General features: G+C 35.8%; 1 protein-coding gene across 1 annotated transcript; it reads right to left on the bottom strand.

The window, feature by feature from the left end:
* Positions 1-15,771: 15,771 nt before the first annotated feature.
* LOC108330311 (probable serine/threonine-protein kinase At1g54610) lies at positions 15,772-19,632 on the bottom strand. Its single transcript, XM_017564802.1, has 6 exons — positions 19,342-19,632; positions 18,816-19,127; positions 16,839-17,060; positions 16,427-16,521; positions 16,183-16,294; positions 15,772-16,104 (listed from the first exon to the last, which is right to left on the bottom strand). Exons 1-6 carry the CDS (start codon positions 19,630-19,632, stop codon positions 15,772-15,774), a joined length of 1,365 nt encoding a protein of 454 aa, XP_017420291.1.
* Between the last annotated feature and the right edge of the window lie 2,550 nt (positions 19,633-22,182).

The raw sequence follows: 22,182 nt of genomic DNA, 5'->3' as shown, positions 1-22,182 counted from the left end.
AATCTCGTTGAATATGGTTAGATGCTCATATGGACTTTCATGTGACAGTCCATTAAATTGGTTGCTCTTCACCAATTGTATCAAAGCCGGTTCACCTCCATGTTTAAAGCATTGACCCTCGGCCTAGCAATGCTTTTAAAATGATGAGGGCCAACAATAGTGGTGTAATCCGCCAAAGTACGTCTACCATTATTTTCTCCAGCCATCTCTTCAGTACTCTGGTTAGATCTTTGTGGTGAGGGTTGTAGAAGTGTCTTTGGAGAAGGAAATAATTCTCTAGATGTTCAGATTCTCCTTCTCCGTCTACTCTCGTCCAATCCTTCAAGAAGAGGTTTCGTTGTTTTCTTGCTCCTAATACGAATTGTATCCTGCATACACAAGAAAACAAAACCCTAGAAACAATTGTTAGCACAAAAAGATAAAAAAGATAAAAAATATAGAAAAGATAAAAAGATAAAATAAAAATCTAAAAAGATAAAAATCAAGTCAAAGCTAATCAATAATCACACAAATAGAATAGTTAAACCTCGAGTCCCCGACAACGGCGCCAAAAACTTGTTAACACTTCGGCAAGTGTACCGAATTGCATCAAGTAATAGTAAATGGTAAGACCAAGTATCGTTTCCCAAGAGAGTCAAGGCCTAAACAGTTGTGTGATTTCTTGATTAAATAAGACTTGTAAACAAAATTGTTGTGTTTATATTACGGAAAAAGTAAACATGAATGCAAGTGTTGATCAATTGGATTGAAAGATGCAAAAGTAATTGATGTAAAATATGGAATGATTATGAATGACAGCATCTACTGATGGATACACCACACGTACTGTCACGTGGTGATTATGCGTTATTAGAGAAAAAGATGAGAAAACGTCGCGCTGAGGAGTTAGATCTTGAGTCACCTGATCTAGCACCTCCACTAGCTAGACATGAATTGTGGAAGGCTACATGGACAAAGTCCAATGGCCAGTTTACATCCCAGTCTTCTCAGGAGATATCCTAGAGAATTGTAAGTGGAAACTTCTAACTAATTACCATAGTTCATAAAAAAATTATGGAACAAAATTTTTAATGTGTCTAATCTTCATTATGATATGCAGGATGACTTGGTTGACCAACAGAGTCAAGGCACATTTGTGGCACAAGGTAGGGAGGACCTCCTAGTAGCAGCCACAGGTCGGCTAGACCGTCTTGGTCGTGTGTGTGTTGTTGAAGGAGCTATTGGATTGAGGGACTACTTTGGCCCTAAACCAAGAAGCACAGAAGTCGTGACTCAGGAAATCGTTAGTAGCATCAGGCAATCGGTGCAAGTCGAATTAGAGGAAAGCATGGGTGAACGCTTAAGAATGCTTGAAGAAAAACTTGCGATGATCACCCAACAACAAGAACAACAAGAACAACAAGAACAATAAGAGCAACAACAACAGTCACAGCAGGAGGACGCCCCTACAGATGATCCTACTGCACCTCATGTGAGCACCAAAGGGTGATGCTCTATTGCAGATCGTACTGATTACAATATTCGGTATGAGTTTTTGGTTAATGAGGATCCTCTACGCTAGTGGCCGTGGGATGATAGATTGCAGGAGGCCAGACCATTCATGGTGCTCCTTTATTGCCCACTCACGCGTGGGTAATGATTGATGATCCAAGAGACCCCCAGGCTCGAGTGCTAGTGCCTACATCTGAAATCTAATTCGTGGGGGAGGCCTTAGGCACATTCATAGCTTGGCCTAAGGCTATGATCATGCCATATTTTGGCCCACAAGCAGTATTATATTCTTTTTTTTATTATCTTAAATCGTCAAGTTATAATTAAACGATTCCTAACTTTTGTAAATGTAAGTTCAAAGTCTACCGTCCTAGGAGACAACCAATTGCTCAACCTGTGAATGGGGCTCATGAGGAAGTAGAAGACCATGATGCTATATCCATATTGACCTCCAGATTAAATAAGTTGAGAAAAGGACCGGTAGAGATGCTATTGGAGTTAAGAACATTTGGCCTCGAGTGCCATGTTCCATTGTATATTAATTTCGATGATGCATATGAGATCATTGGTGGAGAAAAAATGTTGAACATTTCATGCATACAACTATGGTGCATGTAAGTTTTTTATTTGTTATTTTCCAATTTGTATATTAGTATTATTACTTTTTAATAAATATACTTAACTTTATTCTTTCAGGTACATGGACACCATCGTAGTGGAATCAGGTCGGGCGTCAGTTTATGGCTTTCTCGAACCTCAGACCACCCAACCATCTGGAAACACATTAAATTCCAGAAAATCATATATTCAAACATGGATGACTGAGTCTAACAGAGAGATATATATCTGATAACAGTTGAAAAATTGTTATTTTCATGTCTAAAATTGATACTACAAGCAACCTTTAACACTTAGAAACTAGCTTGGAATCATGTTTTTGATTACATTTTCAGAAATAAGGGAGCTGGACAGGTTTATGCTTGATTTCAGTGTTTTATGCAGATTTTGAGGTGAATTTGATGAAAGAAGTAAAGTAGGACAGAGTTGGAATCAGAAAAGGACACAAAAAGTGCAAAAGGTGAAGCCGCAAGTACCGCTCAGCGCCATTTTACCAGTGAGCGGCACTACTTAACACTCGTTGGCATCGTTGAGGGGTGAAAGTGCAATTGAGGGGAAGAATTCAACACACGCACTTACCGCTGAGCGGTATTTTACTGCTGAGCCCATTAATTTGGGCTTGGGCCTACTTTTCTGTAATTTTTAGAATAGTATATAAGCTTTAGGACATCCTAGGGTTTGTATCTTTGGCTGGAGAAGACGCAAAACACACTTTTCACCCCTTGAGAGTAGAATTTGAGATGGTGACGGCTCTCCTCTTCTCTTTCTGGGGTTTTTCTATCTCTTCTATTCTTTCATTATTGTTCATCTAGTTTCACCATGAATATGGTGAACTAAACTTTGTATTGTTGTTGGGGAATCAATGTAATCTTTTGAAGCTCTCATATATGGAATTTTGTGTTTAAACATCATATTTATGATACATGCTTTCTTTCACCATTAGTTAGGGGTTTTTCTACTTTGCTCAAAGCATGCATTGTTTAACTCATTCAATGTCATGATTATTGGTTTTATTGATATGGACACATACGGTAAAATCTAGATCTGGGGAAACACTCCCAACAGTAGTATAAACCTAGACCTAGGAATATGATGGTTGGATGTCGTTAAGCTTCTGTTCACTATAATGCATGATTAATTGCTAGGGAGACAAGACATTGTAAACTAGTGATTATGATTAGGTAAATTAGAGAGTGCCATTAACATTGATGAAAAGAATGATGAATTCCTAAATATATGAGAGTGGATAAGATGAAATTGATTACCCCAACAACATACTCATCCATATAATTCGTTCCAAGTGTTTGTGTTCTTCTTTCCATTGATCAAAACTCATGCATACATGTTTACTTTTTGTCTTTTGCATTTGAAACCTCAAGAATTTGTTTATTTTCACAAGTTTTAAATAATCAAGAAGTCATATAACTAACTAGGTCGTGAGTCCTTTGGGAGAACGATACTTGGTCTCACCAAGTCTATTACTTGATACGATTCGGTCACACTTGCCGAGGTTACAAGTTTTTGGCGTCGTTTTCGGTGTTCAGAAATTTGTTATCAAGTTTTTGGCGCCATTGCCGGGGACTCGTGGTTTAACTAGTTTATTTGTGTGATTATTGATTATCTTTGACTTGTTTTTGAATTTTGAATTTTAAATTTCGATTTTTGAATTTCTGTTTTTATTTTTTTGTTTCTATTTTCTGTTATTATTTTTTTGTTTTTTGTTTTTATTTTTTTGTTTTTATTTTTCTGTTTTTATTTTATCTTCTATATTTCTATCTTTTATCTTCTTATCTCTTATTATATATCTTCTCTATTTGTTTGTGCTAACAAATTTTTCTAGGGACTTGTTTTCTTGTGTATGCAGGAAGCAATTCGAACTAGAAGCAAGAAAACCTCGGAACCTCTTCTTGAAGGCTTAGACGAGAGTAGACGGAGGAGAAGAATCTGTACATCTAGAGAACTTTTCCCTCCTCCGGAAGATCTTTTACAACCTTCACCACAAGGTTCTCACCATAGCATTGAGGAGATGGAGAATAATAATGTTAGACGGACTCTTGCAGATTACACCAATGTAGTTGGCCCTCAACATTTTAACAGCATAGCAAGACCGAGGGTCAATGCAGCCAACATGGAGGTGAAATCAGGTTGATCCAACTGGTTAAGAGTAATCAATTTAATGGGTTGTGACATGAAAACCCATATGAGCACCTCACAACCTTTAATGAAATTTACAATACAGTGAAGATAAATGGGGTGCCTGACGAAGCAATCAAACTTAGCTTGTTTCCTTTCTCATTGGGAGGCAATGCTAAGCTTTGGTTGAACTCTTTTCCAGAAGGGAGCTTTATAGAGTGGGAAGCTATGGTGACAAAGTTTTTGAACAAATACTTCCCACAATCCAAGGTAAACAAAGGAAAGCAAGAGATCTCATCTTTCAGGTAAGGCATGGAGGAATCACTAGGTCACGCATGGGACAGGTACAAAAGCCTATTAAGAAAGACTCCCAGACATGGATTTGACGAAGTAGAAGTAGTCCTAATCTTCCTTGGAGGTCTTGGTTCACAAACCAAGCTGATGTTAGACGCCTCAGCTGGAGGAAATATTAAATGGAAGACTCCAGAGGAAGCCACTGAAATAATTGAAAATATGGCTACTAATGACAATGAGCTGAAAAGTGAAAGAGGAGCTCTTATTCAACAAAAAAGAGTTCTACAGTTGCAATCCAATGATGCCTTGTTATCTTAGAACAAAATAATAATTCAACAACTGGAGAATCTCACAAAGGCACTTGCACAACTACCAAAAGAGTTAAAGACTGTTGCACAGGTTCAACAACAGATTGTGAACTATGTGGAGGTGACCATATCAATGGTCAATGCGCCTTTCCAGTGGAAGCTTTAGAGGATGTTAACTTCATGGCCAATCAATTTCGATACCGTCAGGGGAACTTCAATCGAGGGTGGAAACCACACCCAAGCATTGGTCAAGGACAAAGTGGGTAAGCTGGACAAGCAGGGCAATTTAACAAGCAACAACAACAACCAACCTTTTGGCAATAAATGTCTATACTTAATGAAAGATCAATAAGGATGGAAGAAACTCTTCAGCAATTCATACAGAAAACTGAATCCACTCAAAAGAGCACTAAAGCTGCTATTAAGAACTTGGAGATTCAAGTGGGTCAACTTACTAAGCAGTTGGAAGAAAGGCCTGACAAGAATTTTGGGGCTAATACTGAGGTTAACCCCAAGGAAGAGTGTAAAGTGCCAGTGAGGGTAAATGTAGAAAAAGTTGAGTTGGAAAAAGAAGAGAGAAATGAGAGAGAAGAGAAAGAAGAAGAGAAAATTTGTGTGAAGATGAAGAAAGTGAGTGGAAAAAAAGAAAGCAAAAAGAAAGTGAGAGAAAAGAAAAAGAGGACGAGAGAAAAAAAGAAAGAATGATATGAAAAACCTCTTCCTCATCCAAAGAAGTATTATAGGAAGAAGGAATTTGAGCGCTTTATGGAAATCTTCAAGAAATTGGAGATTAAAGTTCCTATGATTGAGACATTGCAACAGGTTCCTGGTTTTATCAAATTCCTGAAGAAGTTCAGTAGAAAGAAGAAAAAGAAGAAAGAACTTGAGTTTTATTGGGTCAAGCTGGTGACGTTAAAAGAGCGCTTGCTGGGAGGCAACCTAGTGATTTAAGAACTTTTAATTTTTAGTTTGGTGATGTAATTTTGAATTTTTGGGTATTTTTGTTATAAGTTTGTTACAGGGTTTACATCTACTGATGGATGTTAGGCGGAAGAGTATCTACTGAAGGATACTATGTTTGTATACACCTACTGATGGGTGTTGGTAAGAAAGATTTGCATCTACTGAAGGGTGCTGGAGGATTTTGGGTCAGGCTCGTGACGTTAAACAAGCGCTACCTGGGAGGCAACCTAGTTGATTGATTTTATTTGTATTGTTTGTTTTGATTCTGCTTTAGTTGCATGATAGGGATTGAATGTATGAGTGATCTGAGAACTTAATTGCAGGGAGCAAGTGAGGGGCATGAGTAGAAGGCACCTAGGGTAAGCTAGGAAGAAGAAAATCAAAACACGTAAGTGCCGCTCAGCAGCAAATTTTCGCTGAGCGGTAGTATCGTACAATGGGCTTTTTGGGTTGCCCTTAGCGGAACCGAAGCCCATTAGGGTATTTTTATACCCTAAGCTGCGATTTGGTCTCTATTTTCATATTTTCTTCTTCCCACACACTCCTAAACACTTTTCCAAGAGTTCTCTACAATTTTCCCTTCATTCCTCTTTAGAAAATCTCTCTTTCACTCACTTTCTCACTAGTTTTCCATCTAAGTTTTGCATCATATGATCAAGGCCATTTGTTAGTAACCCTTTTGTTAGCCAAATGCATGATTTTATTCCAACAAAAGAGAAAACAATGTGTTCTATCCTTTGAACCCTTAGCCTTGAACATGATTTGAAAACCCTTTATGAAAAGCTTTACCTTGAGTTAAGTAGAAAATATTATGTGGTACTGATAAATGTCCAAGTTTAGGGTTGTTGGGAAATTTAGAAAAAGGGAAAATAAAAAGCATTGAGCTAAGAGCTAAGTATGTGAAAAGAAAAAGAAAAGGAGAAAGAAAAGAGAAGAAAAAGCAAAGCTTAATGCAAAGGAAAGTTGGGAATAAGTACGAATGATTGTGTTTAGATGATTCTCTTAACTCGAGGGTTTTGTGATCCAGAAAAACCAATTTTCTTGTTAGCCCACCCACATTATAAGCCATAGAAAAGTCCTTGTGATGATGCTTGCTTGTAAGTGTTTTCTATTGTGGTTAAATGAAAGGCAAAGTTGATTCATGTGACATTGTGATAGTAGAGTAAATGAGTGAATACCTCTTATACACTTGTGTGTTTGAGTGAAATACTTTATCTAGTGAGGAAAGATTCCATGAACACATAAGAACATCTATGCTTAGTTGATTGATCATTCATGAGAATAGCATTTGTTGGATATTATGTGATTGTGTGAACATTAAAGCATGTGCATGTCTTGATTGAAGTCTTTGTCATGAGCTTAATTGAGTACTTACTTATCTTGAAAAGAGGATTTTGAATATGGTGAATCATTGTAGTGATTGGTGGAAGATTGAGTTACATCTTGTTTGCTTGAGGACAAGCAAAGTTCTAAGTTTGGGGTTGTGATAACAGTTGAAAAACTGTTATTTTCATGTCTAAAATTGATACTACAAGCAACCTTTAACACTTAGAAACTAGCTTGGAATCATGTTTTTGATTACATTTTCAGAAATAAGAGAGTTGGACAGGTTTATGCTTGATTTCAGTGTTTTATGCAGATTTTGAGGTGAATTTGATGAAAGAAGTGAAGAAGGATAGAGATGGAATCGGAAAAGAACTCAAAAAGTGCAAAAGAGGAGAAGCTGCAAGTACCGCTCAGCGCCAGTTTACTGCTGAGCGGCACTAATGAACACCCGTTGGCTCCGTTGAGGGGTGAAAGTGCAACTGAGGGGAAGAATACAACACACGCACTTACCGCTGAGCGCCATTATTTTGGGCTTAGGCCCACTTTTCTGTAATATTTCGAATGGTATATAAGCTTTAGGACTTCCTAGGGTTTGTATCTTTGGTAGAGTACGAAGCAAATACACACATTTCCACACCTTGGAGGAAGATCTTGGATGTTAAGGCTACCTACTCATCTTTCTAGGGTTCTATCTTTCACTATCTCATTGTATTTCATCTAGTTTCACCATGAATATGGTGAACTAAAATCTTCTTGTTGTTGGGGAAACAATGTAATCTTGTGAAGCTCTCATATATGGAATTTTTTGTTTAAATATCTCATCTTTGATACATGCTTTCTTTCATCATTAGTTAGGGTTTTTCCTCTTTGCTCAAAGCATGCATTGTTTAACTCATTCAATGTCATGATTATTGGTTTTATTGATATGAACACATACGGCAAAATCTAGATCCAGGGAAATTCTCCCAAAAGCAATATCGCCTAGACAATACTACCTATAATAGACAATACTAGTCTTCTTTCTCTTCGAGGACGTTATGGTGGAACTGGCTGAGCTGCCTCCTCTCCTCCACAATACTGCCTATAATAGGCTTCATCAATGAATTTCCCCGGCCTCTCCAATGGCGGAGCAGAAGTATCCACCCCAGCTATCTTGCACAGGTGTGTAATCAAGGAAGGATGCCCTAAAGGTGCCTTGTTGTTCATTGTGTTGGCACACATTTGTATTTCATTGGCAATCACTTGGCCAATGTTAATGCTCATATTTCTGAGAGTGATGTCTAAAACATGCGAACACGGTTGAATGTTGGCATGGGAGAATGTCATCCAATACTTAGCAAGAGGAGTCAAATTAGTCCTCTTGATATTCACCACTGCACCATTTATGTTCCTCTGGAGGTGTCCTCCCGGTACACATAGAACACTCTCTACATCATTAAAATCAGTGCCTTCCTCCATACAGAGAGCAAACTGGCACTACTCTCCAACCCATTTAGTACCCAAAAAGTTGTTGATAGAGTTAGGATCATACCTAATAGCGTGGCATGTAACATAGCTTAGGTACTCCTCAACCGGATAATCACCCAACTTTCTTGCGTTGGTGTAAAATTCCTTTACCACTACTATGTTGGCTAGTGTAGGGTATTTGGCCAATCTCCTCCAGTTTCTTCCCATCAGTTGTTCTCCAAACTGAGGAGCAAAGTTAGGTATCATTCCAGCTTTCCTTTCCATCAGGAGTCTCCTATCTTGAACAATCTTAAAATGCTTCTGTTGTTTGCGAGAGAGGAACCTACTAGAATGAGGGTGTTCAGGTTCCTTGTCTTTCCTCTTGGAGGTTGTGGTCTTCAATCTTTTGCTTGGAGAGGATGCCATCCCTACATCAAACACAAATTACAACACCACAAAACTTGTTGTTAATCATTAGTAAACCATAAACAACATCCCCAATCCATGCTAAACCACCGCTGAGGGTCATAAAATCCCCTCAGCGCAACCAGTGGACCAAGCCAGCAAGAAAAGGAAGCCAAAAACCAAGTCTGGCAGAGTCACGCTCAGGGGTAATTACCGCTGAGCGGCGATTCTGCAGATTTTGAAAAGCTTATTTTTAACACTTCCTAACTCCACCAACAAGCAATTTTCATACTTCTAAACCAAAATCAAGCATTTTAATCGGTTCAAATATCAATTAATTCATCATATCATGCATAGAAATCAAAATCCCTAAAGAATCATGATTTGAACATTCATAATCATACCAATTCATGCTTTCAAAAACCCTAGAATGAAAAATTGCTTGACTTACTTGGGTGGAGATGATAGATGAGTAGAAAATGTTCTAAGAATGTGAAGAACTCAGCCCCAACAACAATGCTCTCTCCAAACCCCAAACTTAGATGCAAAACTAGTGAGAAAGAGAGTGGAAGAGGGATTTTGTAAAGGGGAATGAAGGGAAAGATGTAGAGAACTCTTAGAAAAGTGTTTAGAAGTGTGTGAGAGGAAAGAAATCTGAAAATGAACCCAAAATCGCACCCTAGGGTATAAAAATACCCTAATGGGCTCGGGTCCCGCTAAGGGCGACCCAAAAAACCATTCTGCATAAGTACCGCTCAGCGGTAATTGGCGCTGAGCAGCACTTGCGTGAGATGTTTTCTTTCTTCCTAGCTTACCCTAGGTGCCTTCCACTCATGCCTCTCACTCACTCCATGCATTTAAGTTCTCAAATCACTCATACATTCAATCCCTAACATGCAACTAAAGCAGAATCAAAACAAACAAAATATAGTAAATCAACTGGGTTGCCTCCCAGGTAGCGCTTGTTTAACGTCACAAGCCTGACCCAAAATCCACCAACACCCATCAGTAGGTGCAATTTTGCCTTACCAACACCCATCAGTAGGTGTAACAAACCTGTTAATAAACCTAGTATACTTCAGTAGATACTTAACCACCTAGCATCCATCAGTAGATACTTAACCACCTAGCATCCATCAGTAGATGCTAACCCAAAAAGTTTCAACATAAAAGTAATATCCAAAATTTAAAAAAATTACAACCAATATCAATATAAAATAATGTTCTTAAATCAACTGGGGTGCCTCCCAGAAAAGTGCTCTTTTAACGTCACTAGCTTGATCAAGTAAAACTCATGTTCCATCTTCAATGTTGGTGTTTATCTTTCTTTCATCACACCAACTCATCAGCTGCTTCCGGTCCACCTCTTTGACTCTTCTTGAATGTGGAGACTCAATTTCTATCACTCCATCTTTCTTATAGTCTTTAACAATCCACAACCTGTTTTTGAATTTCACATGTTTACCAGGTTTGGGTTGTGCTTGCCTTGCATCATCGTGAACCGTCCTTCCTTTGCTATCTTGATCTTCTTCCCTATCCTGAAACAAGAAACAATTTTTACCTTTGAATCTTGGCTTTGCATCTTGAGGACTAATCATGAGTACATCTTGATATGTAGCTTTATAACTAGTTTCTGTCTACTGTTCCTCTTTGAAGACATCAATCACCACATTTTTATCTCAGTCTTGAAACACCACTATTCCTTCATCTACATCAATGATGACTTTAGCCGTTTTCATAAACGACCTTCCCAGAATAATAGGAACTCTTTCATCCTTCATCTCCATCACCACAAAGTCCACCAAGAATTTTAGTTCTCCAACACAAACCATAACATCCTCTGCTATACCATACAGATTCTTTGAAGAGCCATCCGCCATTAACAAATTCATCTTTATAGGCTTGACTTTAAGATCACCCATTTGTTCACGTAAAGAATAAGGCATTAAATTAACGCTTGACCCTAAATCAAGTAGGGCTTTATTTACCTTTTTCTTTTCTATGACACATGGAATGGTGAAACTTCCTGGATCTTTCTCTTTTGGAGGGAGTAGCTTCTTCTTGACCGCTTTGTAATCATTTGTCTCCTCTTCTCTATGTCTTTTCTTTGTGGAGACTTGTTCCATGGGTTTTGTATAATTTGCAATTTGTTGCAATATCTCCATCAAAGGTAAATCACCCTCCAATTCTTTGAATATTTCTATAAAATGCCCAAACTGTCTCCCTTTCTCTAATCTCTCATAATCTGTGGGAAAAGGAAGAATATCTTCAATTTTTATCTTTTCTCTCTCTTCTTTCTCTTTTCTCTCTACTCTATTTTCTTTCTCTTCTTTCTCTTTTCTCTCCACTCTCTCTTCTTTTTCTTCTACTTTCTTTTCTTTCTCTTCTTTTCTCTCTAACTCAACTCTTTCAAAATTTACACTCACTAAAACTCTACACTCTTCTTTAGGGTTAACCTCGGTATTAGCCGCAAAACTCTTATCAGGCCTTTCTTCCAACTTCTTAGTTAACTGTCCGATTTGCATCTCCAAACTTCTAAGGGTTGCTTGAGTGCTGTTATGATTGGAGATGGTTACCTGCATAAACTGGTTAAGAGTTTCTTCCAACTTTGTATGTTTTTCAGTGAGTGTAGACATCTATTGCCATAATGATGGTTGTTGTTGTGGCCTATTAAATTGTCCTGATTGCCCAGCTTGTCCAGATTGTCCCTAACCTTGACCCATGCTTGGGTGAGGTTTCCATCCTTGGTTGAAATTACCTTGGCGGTATGGAAATTGATTTTCATGAAATTTACATCTTCTAGGGCCTTCACTAAGCACATTGACCATTGATATGGTCACCACCACATAGTTCACACATCTGTTGTTGAACTTGAGCAATAGTTTTTAATTCCTTCGGTAATTGAGTAAGTGTCTTTGTTAGATTCTCTAACTGTTGAGTTATAACCTTATTCTGAGCAAGCAAGGCATCATTTGACTGCAATTGTAGAACCCCTTTCGGTTGAATAGAGGTTCCTTTTTCACTATGCATTTCATTGTCATTAACAGCCATGTTTTCTATCAATTCTGTTGCTTCCTCTAGAGTTTTACATTTAATATTACCTCCATCTGAGGCATCTAACATCAACTTGATTTGTAAACCAAGACCTCCAAGGAAAAGTAGAACTACTGCTACTTCATCAAAATCGTGCATGGGAGTCTTTCTCAAAAAGCTTTTGTACCTGCCCCATGCTTGACCTAACGTCTCCTCCATGCCTTGTCTGAGAGAAGAGATCTCTTGCTTCCCTTTATTCACTTTAGATTGTGGGAAGTACTTATTCAAAAACTTTGCAACCACAGCTTCCCATTTTGTAAAACTACCTTCTGGAAAAGAATTTAACCATAACTTAGCATTGCTTCCCAATGAGAAAGGAAACAAGCTAAGCTTGATTGCTTCATCTGGAACTCCATTTATCTTCACGGTGTTACTGATTTCTTTGAAGGTGGTGAGATGTTCATACAGGCTTTCATGTGATAGCCCATTAAACTAATTGCTTTTCACCAACTGTATCAACGCTGGTTTCACCTCCATGTTTGTAGCATTGACCCTCGACCTTGCTATACTGTTAAAATGTTGAGGGCCAACAAAAGTGGTGTAATCTGCAAGAGTCCGTCTACCATTATTCTCCTCTGCCATATTTTGAGTGTTGTGGTAAGACCTTTGTGGTGAAGGTTGTAAGAGTATCTCAAGAGAAGGAAATAGTTCTCTTGAAGTTCGAACTTTCCTCATCCTTCTACTTTGGTCCAGGCCTTCAAGAAGAGGTTCAAAAATCTTTTTGCTTCTAGTCCGAATATTACCCTGCATACACAAGGAAACAAAACCCTAGAAAAATTTTGTTAGCACAAAAAGATAGAAAAGAGAAGAAATAATCAAAAGATATAATTGAAAAGATAAGAAGATAGAAAATAAAAACCAAAAATAAAAACAGAAAATAAAATAAAATAAAAATAAAAATAGAAAACAGAAAATAAAAACAGAAAAACAATATTCACAACAAGTCAAAAATAATCAAAAATAATCAAAAATCACACAAATAGACTAGTTAAACCACGAGTCCCCGGCAACGGCGCCAAAAACTTGATGAACAAATCTTCGATCCCCGAAAACGGAGTAAAAAACTTGTTAACCCTCGGCAAGTGTAATCGAATCGTATCAAGTAATAAACCTAGTAAGACCAAGTATCGCTCTCCCAAAGGACTCACGGCCTAGACAGTTGTGTGATTTTGTTGATTAATTAAGACTTGTGAACAAATTATTGTAAGTATACAAAGCAAAAGACTGAAAAATAAATATGTATGCATGTATTGATCAATGGGAAAGAAGAAACAAAACACGTGATTTGAATTATATGAATGAATATGTTGTTGGGGGTTATCAATTTCATCATATCCACTCTCTTGTATTTAGGAATTCATCATTCTTTTCATTAATGTTAATGCCACTTTCTAAATTACTAAAAACCCGATGTCTCGGCGAAGAAAGCCTAATCATAATCACTAGTTTACAATGTCTTGTCTCCCTAGCAATTAATCATGCATTATAGTGAACAGAAGCTTAAAGGCAACCAACTACCATACTCCTATGTCTAGGTTGGTAATATACTTTTGGGAAAGATTCTCCAGATCTAGATTTCTCTTCATGTGTCCATATCGACAAAACCAATAATCATGACATTGAATGAGTTAAACAATGCATGCTTTGAGCAAAGAGGAAAAATCCTAACTATTAATGAAAGAAAGCATGTATCATAAAGATGATTTTTAAGAACAAATTCCATACAAGAGAGTTTCTAAGGATTTACATTGATTCCCCAACAACAAAATAACTTTAGTTCACCATATTCATGGTGAAACTAGATGAAATACAATGGAAAAGTGAAGGATAGAACCCTAGAAAGTTGAGAAGGGAGCCTTAGCATCCAAAATCCTCCTCCAAGGGGTGAAAGAGTGTGTTTTTGCTTCGTTCCAGCCAAAGATACAAACCCTAGGACGTCCTAAAGCTTATATAATATTCTAAAAAATACACAAAAGTAGGCCCAAGCCCAGAAAAGTGCCGCTCAGCGGTAGTAGCGCATTTCATTCTTCCCCTCAGCGCTAGTTTTCCCTTCAGCGGTGCCAACGGGTACTGAAAAGTGTCGCTCAGCAGTAAATGGCGCTGAGCGGTACTTGCTGATTCTCTTCTTTTGCACTTTTTGTGTCCTTTTCTGTCTCTATCTCTTTCCTACTTCACTTCTTTCATCAAATTCATCTCAAAACCTGCAAAAACAAGGAAATCAAGCATAAAACCTGTCCAACTCTGTTATTTTCAATAATTCAACAAAATCATGAGTTCAAGCTCATTTCTAAGTCATAAAGGTTGTAATTGAAGTCAATTTTAAGTATAAAAATAACAGTTTTTCAATTGTTATCACAGAGTGAAAAAGACACCAACACCTCATTATAAACCTTTGAGTTGAGTGATACACTTTTGAGTGCTGGAGTGATACACTTTTGAGTGTTGGAGTGATACACTTTTGAGTGTTTGAGTGAAACACTTTCCTTGGTGAGTAGTTCTTTGAATTTCTGATTATTTTCCTTGTTGATTGATCATTCTTAAGGATAGCATCTGTTGAAGTATATGAGCATCACATTGATTTTGATTGAATTAAGGCATCTGCACGTCTTGATTGACATCTGTATGCTGAGTTGATAAAAGTGATCTCTTGTCCTGGAAGAAATTTTTTTGAAAAATGTTGAGTCATTGTAGTGATTATTTTGAAGAGCAGAGTTACATTCTGTTTTGCTTGAGGCTTAAGCGCCAGGAACCACCGTTCACCACCCGGGCGCCCTAAGTGGGGCGCTTGAGTGCCAGCGACACGGGCCTGGGCCTTGTTTCTATTCTGTTTTCGCTCTATTTAAAGGACCCAAACTTCCTAGGTTTTGTATCTTTGGCAGGAGGAGCGCAACAACACACTTTTTCACTCTCTAGAGGCGGATTTGGATGTGGGAGCTTCCATCTCCAATTTTTAGGGTTTTCCTATCTCATTCTTCTCCTTTATTCATCTACTTTCACCATGTCTATGGTGAACTAACTTCTATTTGTTGTTGGGAGATAATGTAACCTTGTGAACTCTAATGTATTTGAATTGATTCTTAATAATATATGCTTTTTCATTAATTTCTAGAGTAATTTATCTATTACAACGCTTGCTTTGTATAATTCATTCAATAGCATAATATATAAATGAAAAGTTGCAACATATCCAAAATAAGGATAGTCGTTTATTTGTATAACTTTCAACAAGAAAGTGAGCCAAATAAATATAACAAATACTATAATAGAAAATTAAAATTGAATAACACTATGCAGATAATCCAATTGCCCGATCCAAACTTCTTATTCAGGGTTTAATTTTGATCCCTAAGTTGTAATTTATTGTCACAAACATTTAATCATCTCGAGTCTCATCGTTAAAAAGTGTCTGACCAATCATAGTCAAACTCTTTTAATGAGGTGATCAACATAATTAAATGATAATGAAAAATTAAATCATGTTTGGAATGGATCAAAATTAAATATATTTATTAGATGAAGTATAGAGGTTTGATGGCTTGTCTGGACCAAGTCGATAATCCAAGTGAGAGAGGGATTTTGGAAGCTGAGGAACTTCGGGGCCTTCATTTCGGTTGATGATATCAATCATAGAAGCCTGTAAGAGTGCATTATAGTGATTTATGTTCTTAAGAAGGATCAAAATTAAATATATTTATTAGATGAAGTATAGAGGTTTGATATTGTCTGGACCAAGTCGATAATCCAAGTGAGAGAAGGATTTTGGAAGCTGAGGAACTTCGGTGCCTTCATTTCGGTTGATGATATCAATCATAGAAGCCTGTAAGAGTGCATTATAGTGATTTATGTTCTTAAGAGCATTTGGGCTACCCTCTGTTTTGGGAGATTTTCTCACACTGCCACTAGAGAGAAAAGTTGGTGATAAAGATGTATTTGTGCTCCCTTCATTCGTGAATAGTCTTGACCCGGATGATGTGCTGCTAGCACTATGCCCAGTTTCTTGACTCTGCTTCTGCTGTTCCACATTCTTCTGTCAATCACAAAAGGGTGTGCATAATTCATTATCTTATGATAAAAATGATGAAGTAGACAAAGTGTGATTACTCACCTGTTTTGTTGATTGTGTGTCTTGACGAGGTTGTTCTGGACTTTGGGTTTTTCTTGATTTAGCTTCACTTTTACTTGTTTGAGATGGTTGGCCTCTTTTAGAAACTCTGTGCCTAGATCATGATAAGCAATAAACACTTCAATATGAAATCAAGTGATTTACTCTGTTACTTAACGAATAATTTAGTTCATATCCTGTTCAAAGCTCATAATACACAAATATAGTGTATATCTCTGCATTGTACCTTTTGCTTCTCTTAGTTTGTAAGCGTTCATCCTCGTCTTTGATGATTACTGGTAAAGCTGAAGGGTCACATGCTAATGGACTACATCGGAAGAACTGGAGGCAGTGAAAAGTTCACAACAAAGAAACATCGTTAGTGCACAAAAAGCTTAATAAAACTTGTTGGAAAAAAATATGTGAATAGCAGAAGGTTGGAGCTTTAAACTATTGTGCTTTAGTGATAAAAAGTTGTTGGGAAGATTGAATTTCTATCTTAGTATTTAAAAAATATAATATTGGTTTGAAGAGTTTATAGAGGAAAAAGTGAAAAACATGGTGGGTTTAATTTCTCTCAATAACAAAATCTACAATTAATATTTATTGATAAAAATAAAAAATAAAAAAATAAAAATGTGAATAGCAGAAAAACATACTTCAGTTTGAAGGGCAGAGGCAGCAGTTGAACGATTTGTGGGGTTGAGATCAAGAAGTCTGGCCAAGAGGGAGTGGGAAGAGGAAGGAAACTTGTTGAAGTTCTCTTGGTAGGTAGGTTTGTAATGCTGTGGAGGCCGGAAGCTTGTTGTTAGCTTCAGTTTTTTGAAATAATCCTCTGAAGGAGAACCACAAAGTTTGAAGATCATCTGAATCTGTTCAACCTATGTTATATACAAATTAAATGTTTACCATCTACACACTTATACAATCATTTAACAAATAATACAAAAATAAAATAATTATAAAAAACAAATTTTTATATTTAAAATAAATAATCAAATAAATATAAAATATTTGTGTCAAAATATGATTTTTCATTTAAACAAACCAACATTTAGACTTGTTATTAGCTACAGCTAGCATCACTCAATGATAATATCAGTTATTTATAACTTAAAAATATAAATATTATCATTACAACAATAAAAAATCTTTAAATAACAACTAAATGTAGATATAAAAAATAATTAATCATTATATAAACTAAATTAAAAATCACTTTATAAATTAAAACTAATTAGTTTTTAATTTAAAAATGAAAATTAATTTAAAATTAATAATAATAAATAATTAAAATTTGGTAGTTAATATTAGACACCAATTTAAATTTAAATTTATAAATTAATTATAATTTTTTATTGGTAATAAAATTGTTATACATATCAATACTTTTAGTTTATAAAATAGTCTTTTAATTAGTCAATATAATTAATTATTTTTATCTTTAAATTTAGGCAATATAGAATTTCACTAATAATTTTTTTTTACTTGAAAGAAAGTAAGCAATCTAAGATGCAAAATAAATTCCCACTGCATGATTAATATAAGAAAATAAGTTCGACAAGTTTTTTATACAATTTTATAAATAAAGATAAACCCTAGATGTGAAATTTTCACTTGCAATTTACTTCATTACTAACCTAAACATAATTCATCCTTTAACCCCATTTAATTAAATTAAAATTCCACGGTGTAAAAGAAGGGTTTCAAAACATTAAAACACACAAAAATTTATTTGAAAATTTATGCAGTTATCGAATTTAAAGTTACAATGAAGTACAATTAATTAAACATGTCCTTTTATACCATTTTACACTTGTCAATTAATTTGGCTAATTTTAAAAGTATCTTTTATTTAATTAGCTAATTTAGATACCAAAAAATAAAAACATATGAGATTTAAAGAAGACATAAACAATCATATATAAGTCCATCACATAAACAACCATATATATGTCCATCGAGAATAAAATTAGGAAGGAGATAAAATGAAGGACAAAAGAACAAAACCAAGGATTCCTCTAACATGCATGAGACATGACCAAGACAATGGAAATTGTAATTTGTAACCTTCTCTCTCGGAGTCGTACGTAAAAGTAAGCATTTCAATCGCAAAATAAAAAGATAATCTCCAAATTCAAGAATTGGACGGCAAGTTATTTATTTCCTTAAAACTAATTTTTTCTGTATTGTTATTTCCTTTTTGTTTCCACCAACCTTTTGGGCCTTCATAAAACTCATACAAAAGATCCTTTCAGAAAAAAAAGTCAAACAAGAAGAGGACAATTGGTTTTTCCGTACACTACGCATATTTTCAAGATTCGAAACATTGAGGTGGCATAAAGAGATCTTCCAATATGTTCTGTTTCTCTTAATTAACGAAGTTTTTTTCGTTACCGAAATGACCTTTTGCCGGATTTTCTTGGTGATTGGTCATAAAATAAATTAGTCATATTCCCACTTACGATACCATGCATAAAGTAAGGTTATATCATAGGATTGGATATATTTATTTATAAAACGCTTTTGAAACTGTTGTAAACATCTGAACATGCATGAAATGGATATTGATGATAGAATTATTGTTGACTTTGGAATCTAAATGTTTCATTCATATGGTAATACCAGTCGCTTACCTCTGTCCTGCCAGGCATAATTGGTCTTCCAACAAACATCTCAGCCAAGAGGCACCCTGCACTCCAGAGATCAATGCTATATCCATAATCGGTTGAACCCAAAAGAAGTTCTGGAGCTCTATACCAAAGTGTTACCACTCTATTTGTTAGAGGTTTTCCAGATTCAATGGAAGTTGCAAGCCCAAAATCCGCAATTTTCAGAACCCCTTTTCTGTCTATTAATAAGTTAGAAGCCTTAATATCTCGGTGCATAATTCCCCTCTCGTGACAGTGCTGGAGACCACAAAGTAGCTGCTGCATATAGCACTTGATCTGGACAAAATAAATTAATAAAAAATACTGCATTTTGCACTGCATATCCAAAAGTAATTAGGCAATCATTTACTTAATGTATGACCATCAAATTATTGGCATTACAAACTCTATATCAGTATTTTTATCATATCATTACTGAATACGGATCTGCAACACAAAACATCTCAATTAATAGCTTTTAACTGTCGCAAAATGAGGTACTAAAGCGAACCTGCGGTTCGGTGAGTGTCTCCCCGGGTCGGGAGATAATTCGAGTGAGATCAGACTGCATGAAGTCAAAAACCAGATAAAGACTATACTGCATTCTGGAAGTAGCTAGTCCTTTAAGCTTGATGACATTGGGATGATCAAGCTTCTGCAGCATCATGATCTCTCTTGCCATAAACTTTATGCTTTCAGAATCCGATGTGTCAAACCGTACCTTCTTCAAAGCAACAATCTTTCCAGTGCCCTTCTCTCTTGCTTTGTACACATTGCTATACGTTCCACGTCCTATCTGCATCACAAAACGGAAATCCATTTCAGTTTCATGGAACTACACAAACAAATTACGTAATAATAACAGTAGAATGCGTTCCTAGTGACTATATTGAATACGCTTGCCTTAATGCATGCATGCCATATATATGAATTGTGCAAATATGTACGTTAAACAAACAAGGTTAATGAAATTTTCAATGTGAAAATATTTATATTAAAAGTAATGATATTATAATCAAAAGAATTGGATTACCTTGGCAAGTTTTTCATAGGAATCAGCGCTCTTGGGAACAAGCTTAGCCAGAACATTGGTGGGGATGTTATCCAGTAACCACTTTGGCCACCCATCCACAAATTCGTTCTTGGACTCATTAGAATCCAAATCTTTACTACTCTTACTTTCTTTAGCAGCATCCTCTCGTACCTTGTTCTTCTCTTCTTTAGGAACTGGTTTTTCATTTTCTCCTCCTCCTCCTCCTCGTACAGCATCTCCAGCTGAATCCTTATTCACACTCACACGCACTCTCTGTCTCTGAGTGTCCCTTTTCACCCTCTCTCCCACATTAGAGGAGCGTGGCCTGGAACCCTTGCGGCTCAAAACTCTCTTAACTGGCTGATTCCGGCGCTGAGTCTCGGAAGGGGGAGAAAACTTGCCACAAACGCATCCCATGAAAGCTAGGAACAGATAGGAAGTGGGTGATACTGGTATATCATGAAACTAAAGTGATATTAATAGGGCGGAAGAAAGAGAGAGGGGGTGTGTGATTTGTGATGAGTACAGCAGCAAAGGATTAAGAAGAAGAGGCTAAAGGGAAGGTTGAGTCTAAGCTCTGCTGGCATCTCCAAGAACAGTGTGAAAGGGTGGTGAAGAGAACTATGCAATGTCCATCAAGGGTGATTGGGCGAGACACTTGAAATTTAATGATTGGATTATTCATGAGACCCACAACTATGGTTGGTACTAACGAACCGGCACCACGGAAATTGTTTCTTCACAACACTGGCGTTATGCTACACATCTCCTGTTATTAGTTAACGTATTCCATATGGATAAAACAAAAGTACAACTAGAGACTAGACGCTGCAAAGTAAGGAAAAGTGATTTACACTTCACTTGTATATTATAATTTGTTTTTATTTATAGTATATGTGACTTCTAATAAAAAAAAACTTCCATAAAAAAAAATATACAATCAACATTAACTTTATAAAATTATAAAAATGTTTTTCAGTTTATAATATAAGAAAAAAATATAAACAATAAAGATTTGATTAAAAATAGATATAATCGACTACTTATTGACATATAAAAAAATAAAATAATTAAAAACACTTGAAATTACACTCCAATAGATACTCTATATTGACAAATTATTTAAATTAATTTTAGTGGATTCATTTTTAATTTAAATCTTTATGTTTTTTAAGTTTAAATCAAATCCAATTAATTAGATTTGGTTTATGTTACTTTTACATGTTAAACAAAATTCAAAATCAACGTTTATCCCATAAATTGTTTGGTTAGTATTTTGTTTTTGTTAGTTGTTACTTTTGGTTGAAATGGTTTTCAATCCTTCTACAAGTGTTTATTGACGAGAATAATCAAGCAAATCACTAAAAAAACCATATTTAATGTCGGTCAAAAGTTAATGTTAATAATTGAAAATAAACACTAAATAGGTAGTAGCGTCATATTTATCTTATACGTGCATACAACTATAAAATAAAATCATGGACACTAATTCATTAATTTTATCTTTTGAAGGTTTTTAAATAGTATATAAGCTAAACAATTCTATTCATTACTAATTTTTAAATTGAAGCGTTTATTGTCAATCAAGTCAACATTAATACTTTTTTATTTTAAGATTTATTTAATTTAGTGTAAGGTTAACTATGCTAAACACAACTTTTCTAATATTAATTTATTTTTGCATGATGCTAGTGATTTCAAGAAGAAGAGAATTTGTAGTGCCTCTGTGGACAAAATACAAACGAAAAAAATTATAGTGAATAGGAGAGATGAGTATTGATAAAAGAAACTGTTAAGATGTCAGCAAGTGTACTGAATCGTATCAAGTAATAATAAATGGTAAGACCAAGTATCGTTTCCCAAGAGACTCACGACACTAAACAGTCATGTGATTACTCAACTAATTAAGACTTTTTGAAAAACAATTGAGGATTTTGAATGCAAAAACAAGAAAATAAATATGAATGCAAATTGATCAATTGAGGCTAAACACTAGAATGAATGGATGAAGTTGAAAATATGAGATGAGTATGTTGTTGGGGTTTAGATTTCACCATCTTTACTCTCATGCATATATGAATTCTTTTTCTTCATTCAATTGTTAACATCACTTTCTAAAATACTTAAAACCCGATCCCTCGGCGAAGAAAGCCTATCCTTAATTACTAGACCACAATCCCTTGCATTCCTAATAATTAATTCTAAATTATGATTAGAAGCTTAAGTTGACCAAAACTCATACCCCCATCCCTGAGCAATACTGCTTTTGGGAGCAATTCTCCAGAACTTGAATTGTAAGATACCTCCTAGTACTCATGC

This window comes from Vigna angularis, chromosome 4 (genome assembly GCF_016808095.1).
Source record: "Vigna angularis cultivar LongXiaoDou No.4 chromosome 4, ASM1680809v1, whole genome shotgun sequence".
NCBI classification, from domain to species: domain Eukaryota; kingdom Viridiplantae; phylum Streptophyta; class Magnoliopsida; order Fabales; family Fabaceae; genus Vigna; species Vigna angularis.
Note: the sequence above shows the minus strand (reverse complement) of the source record. Positions and strands in the feature narration are given on the sequence as shown.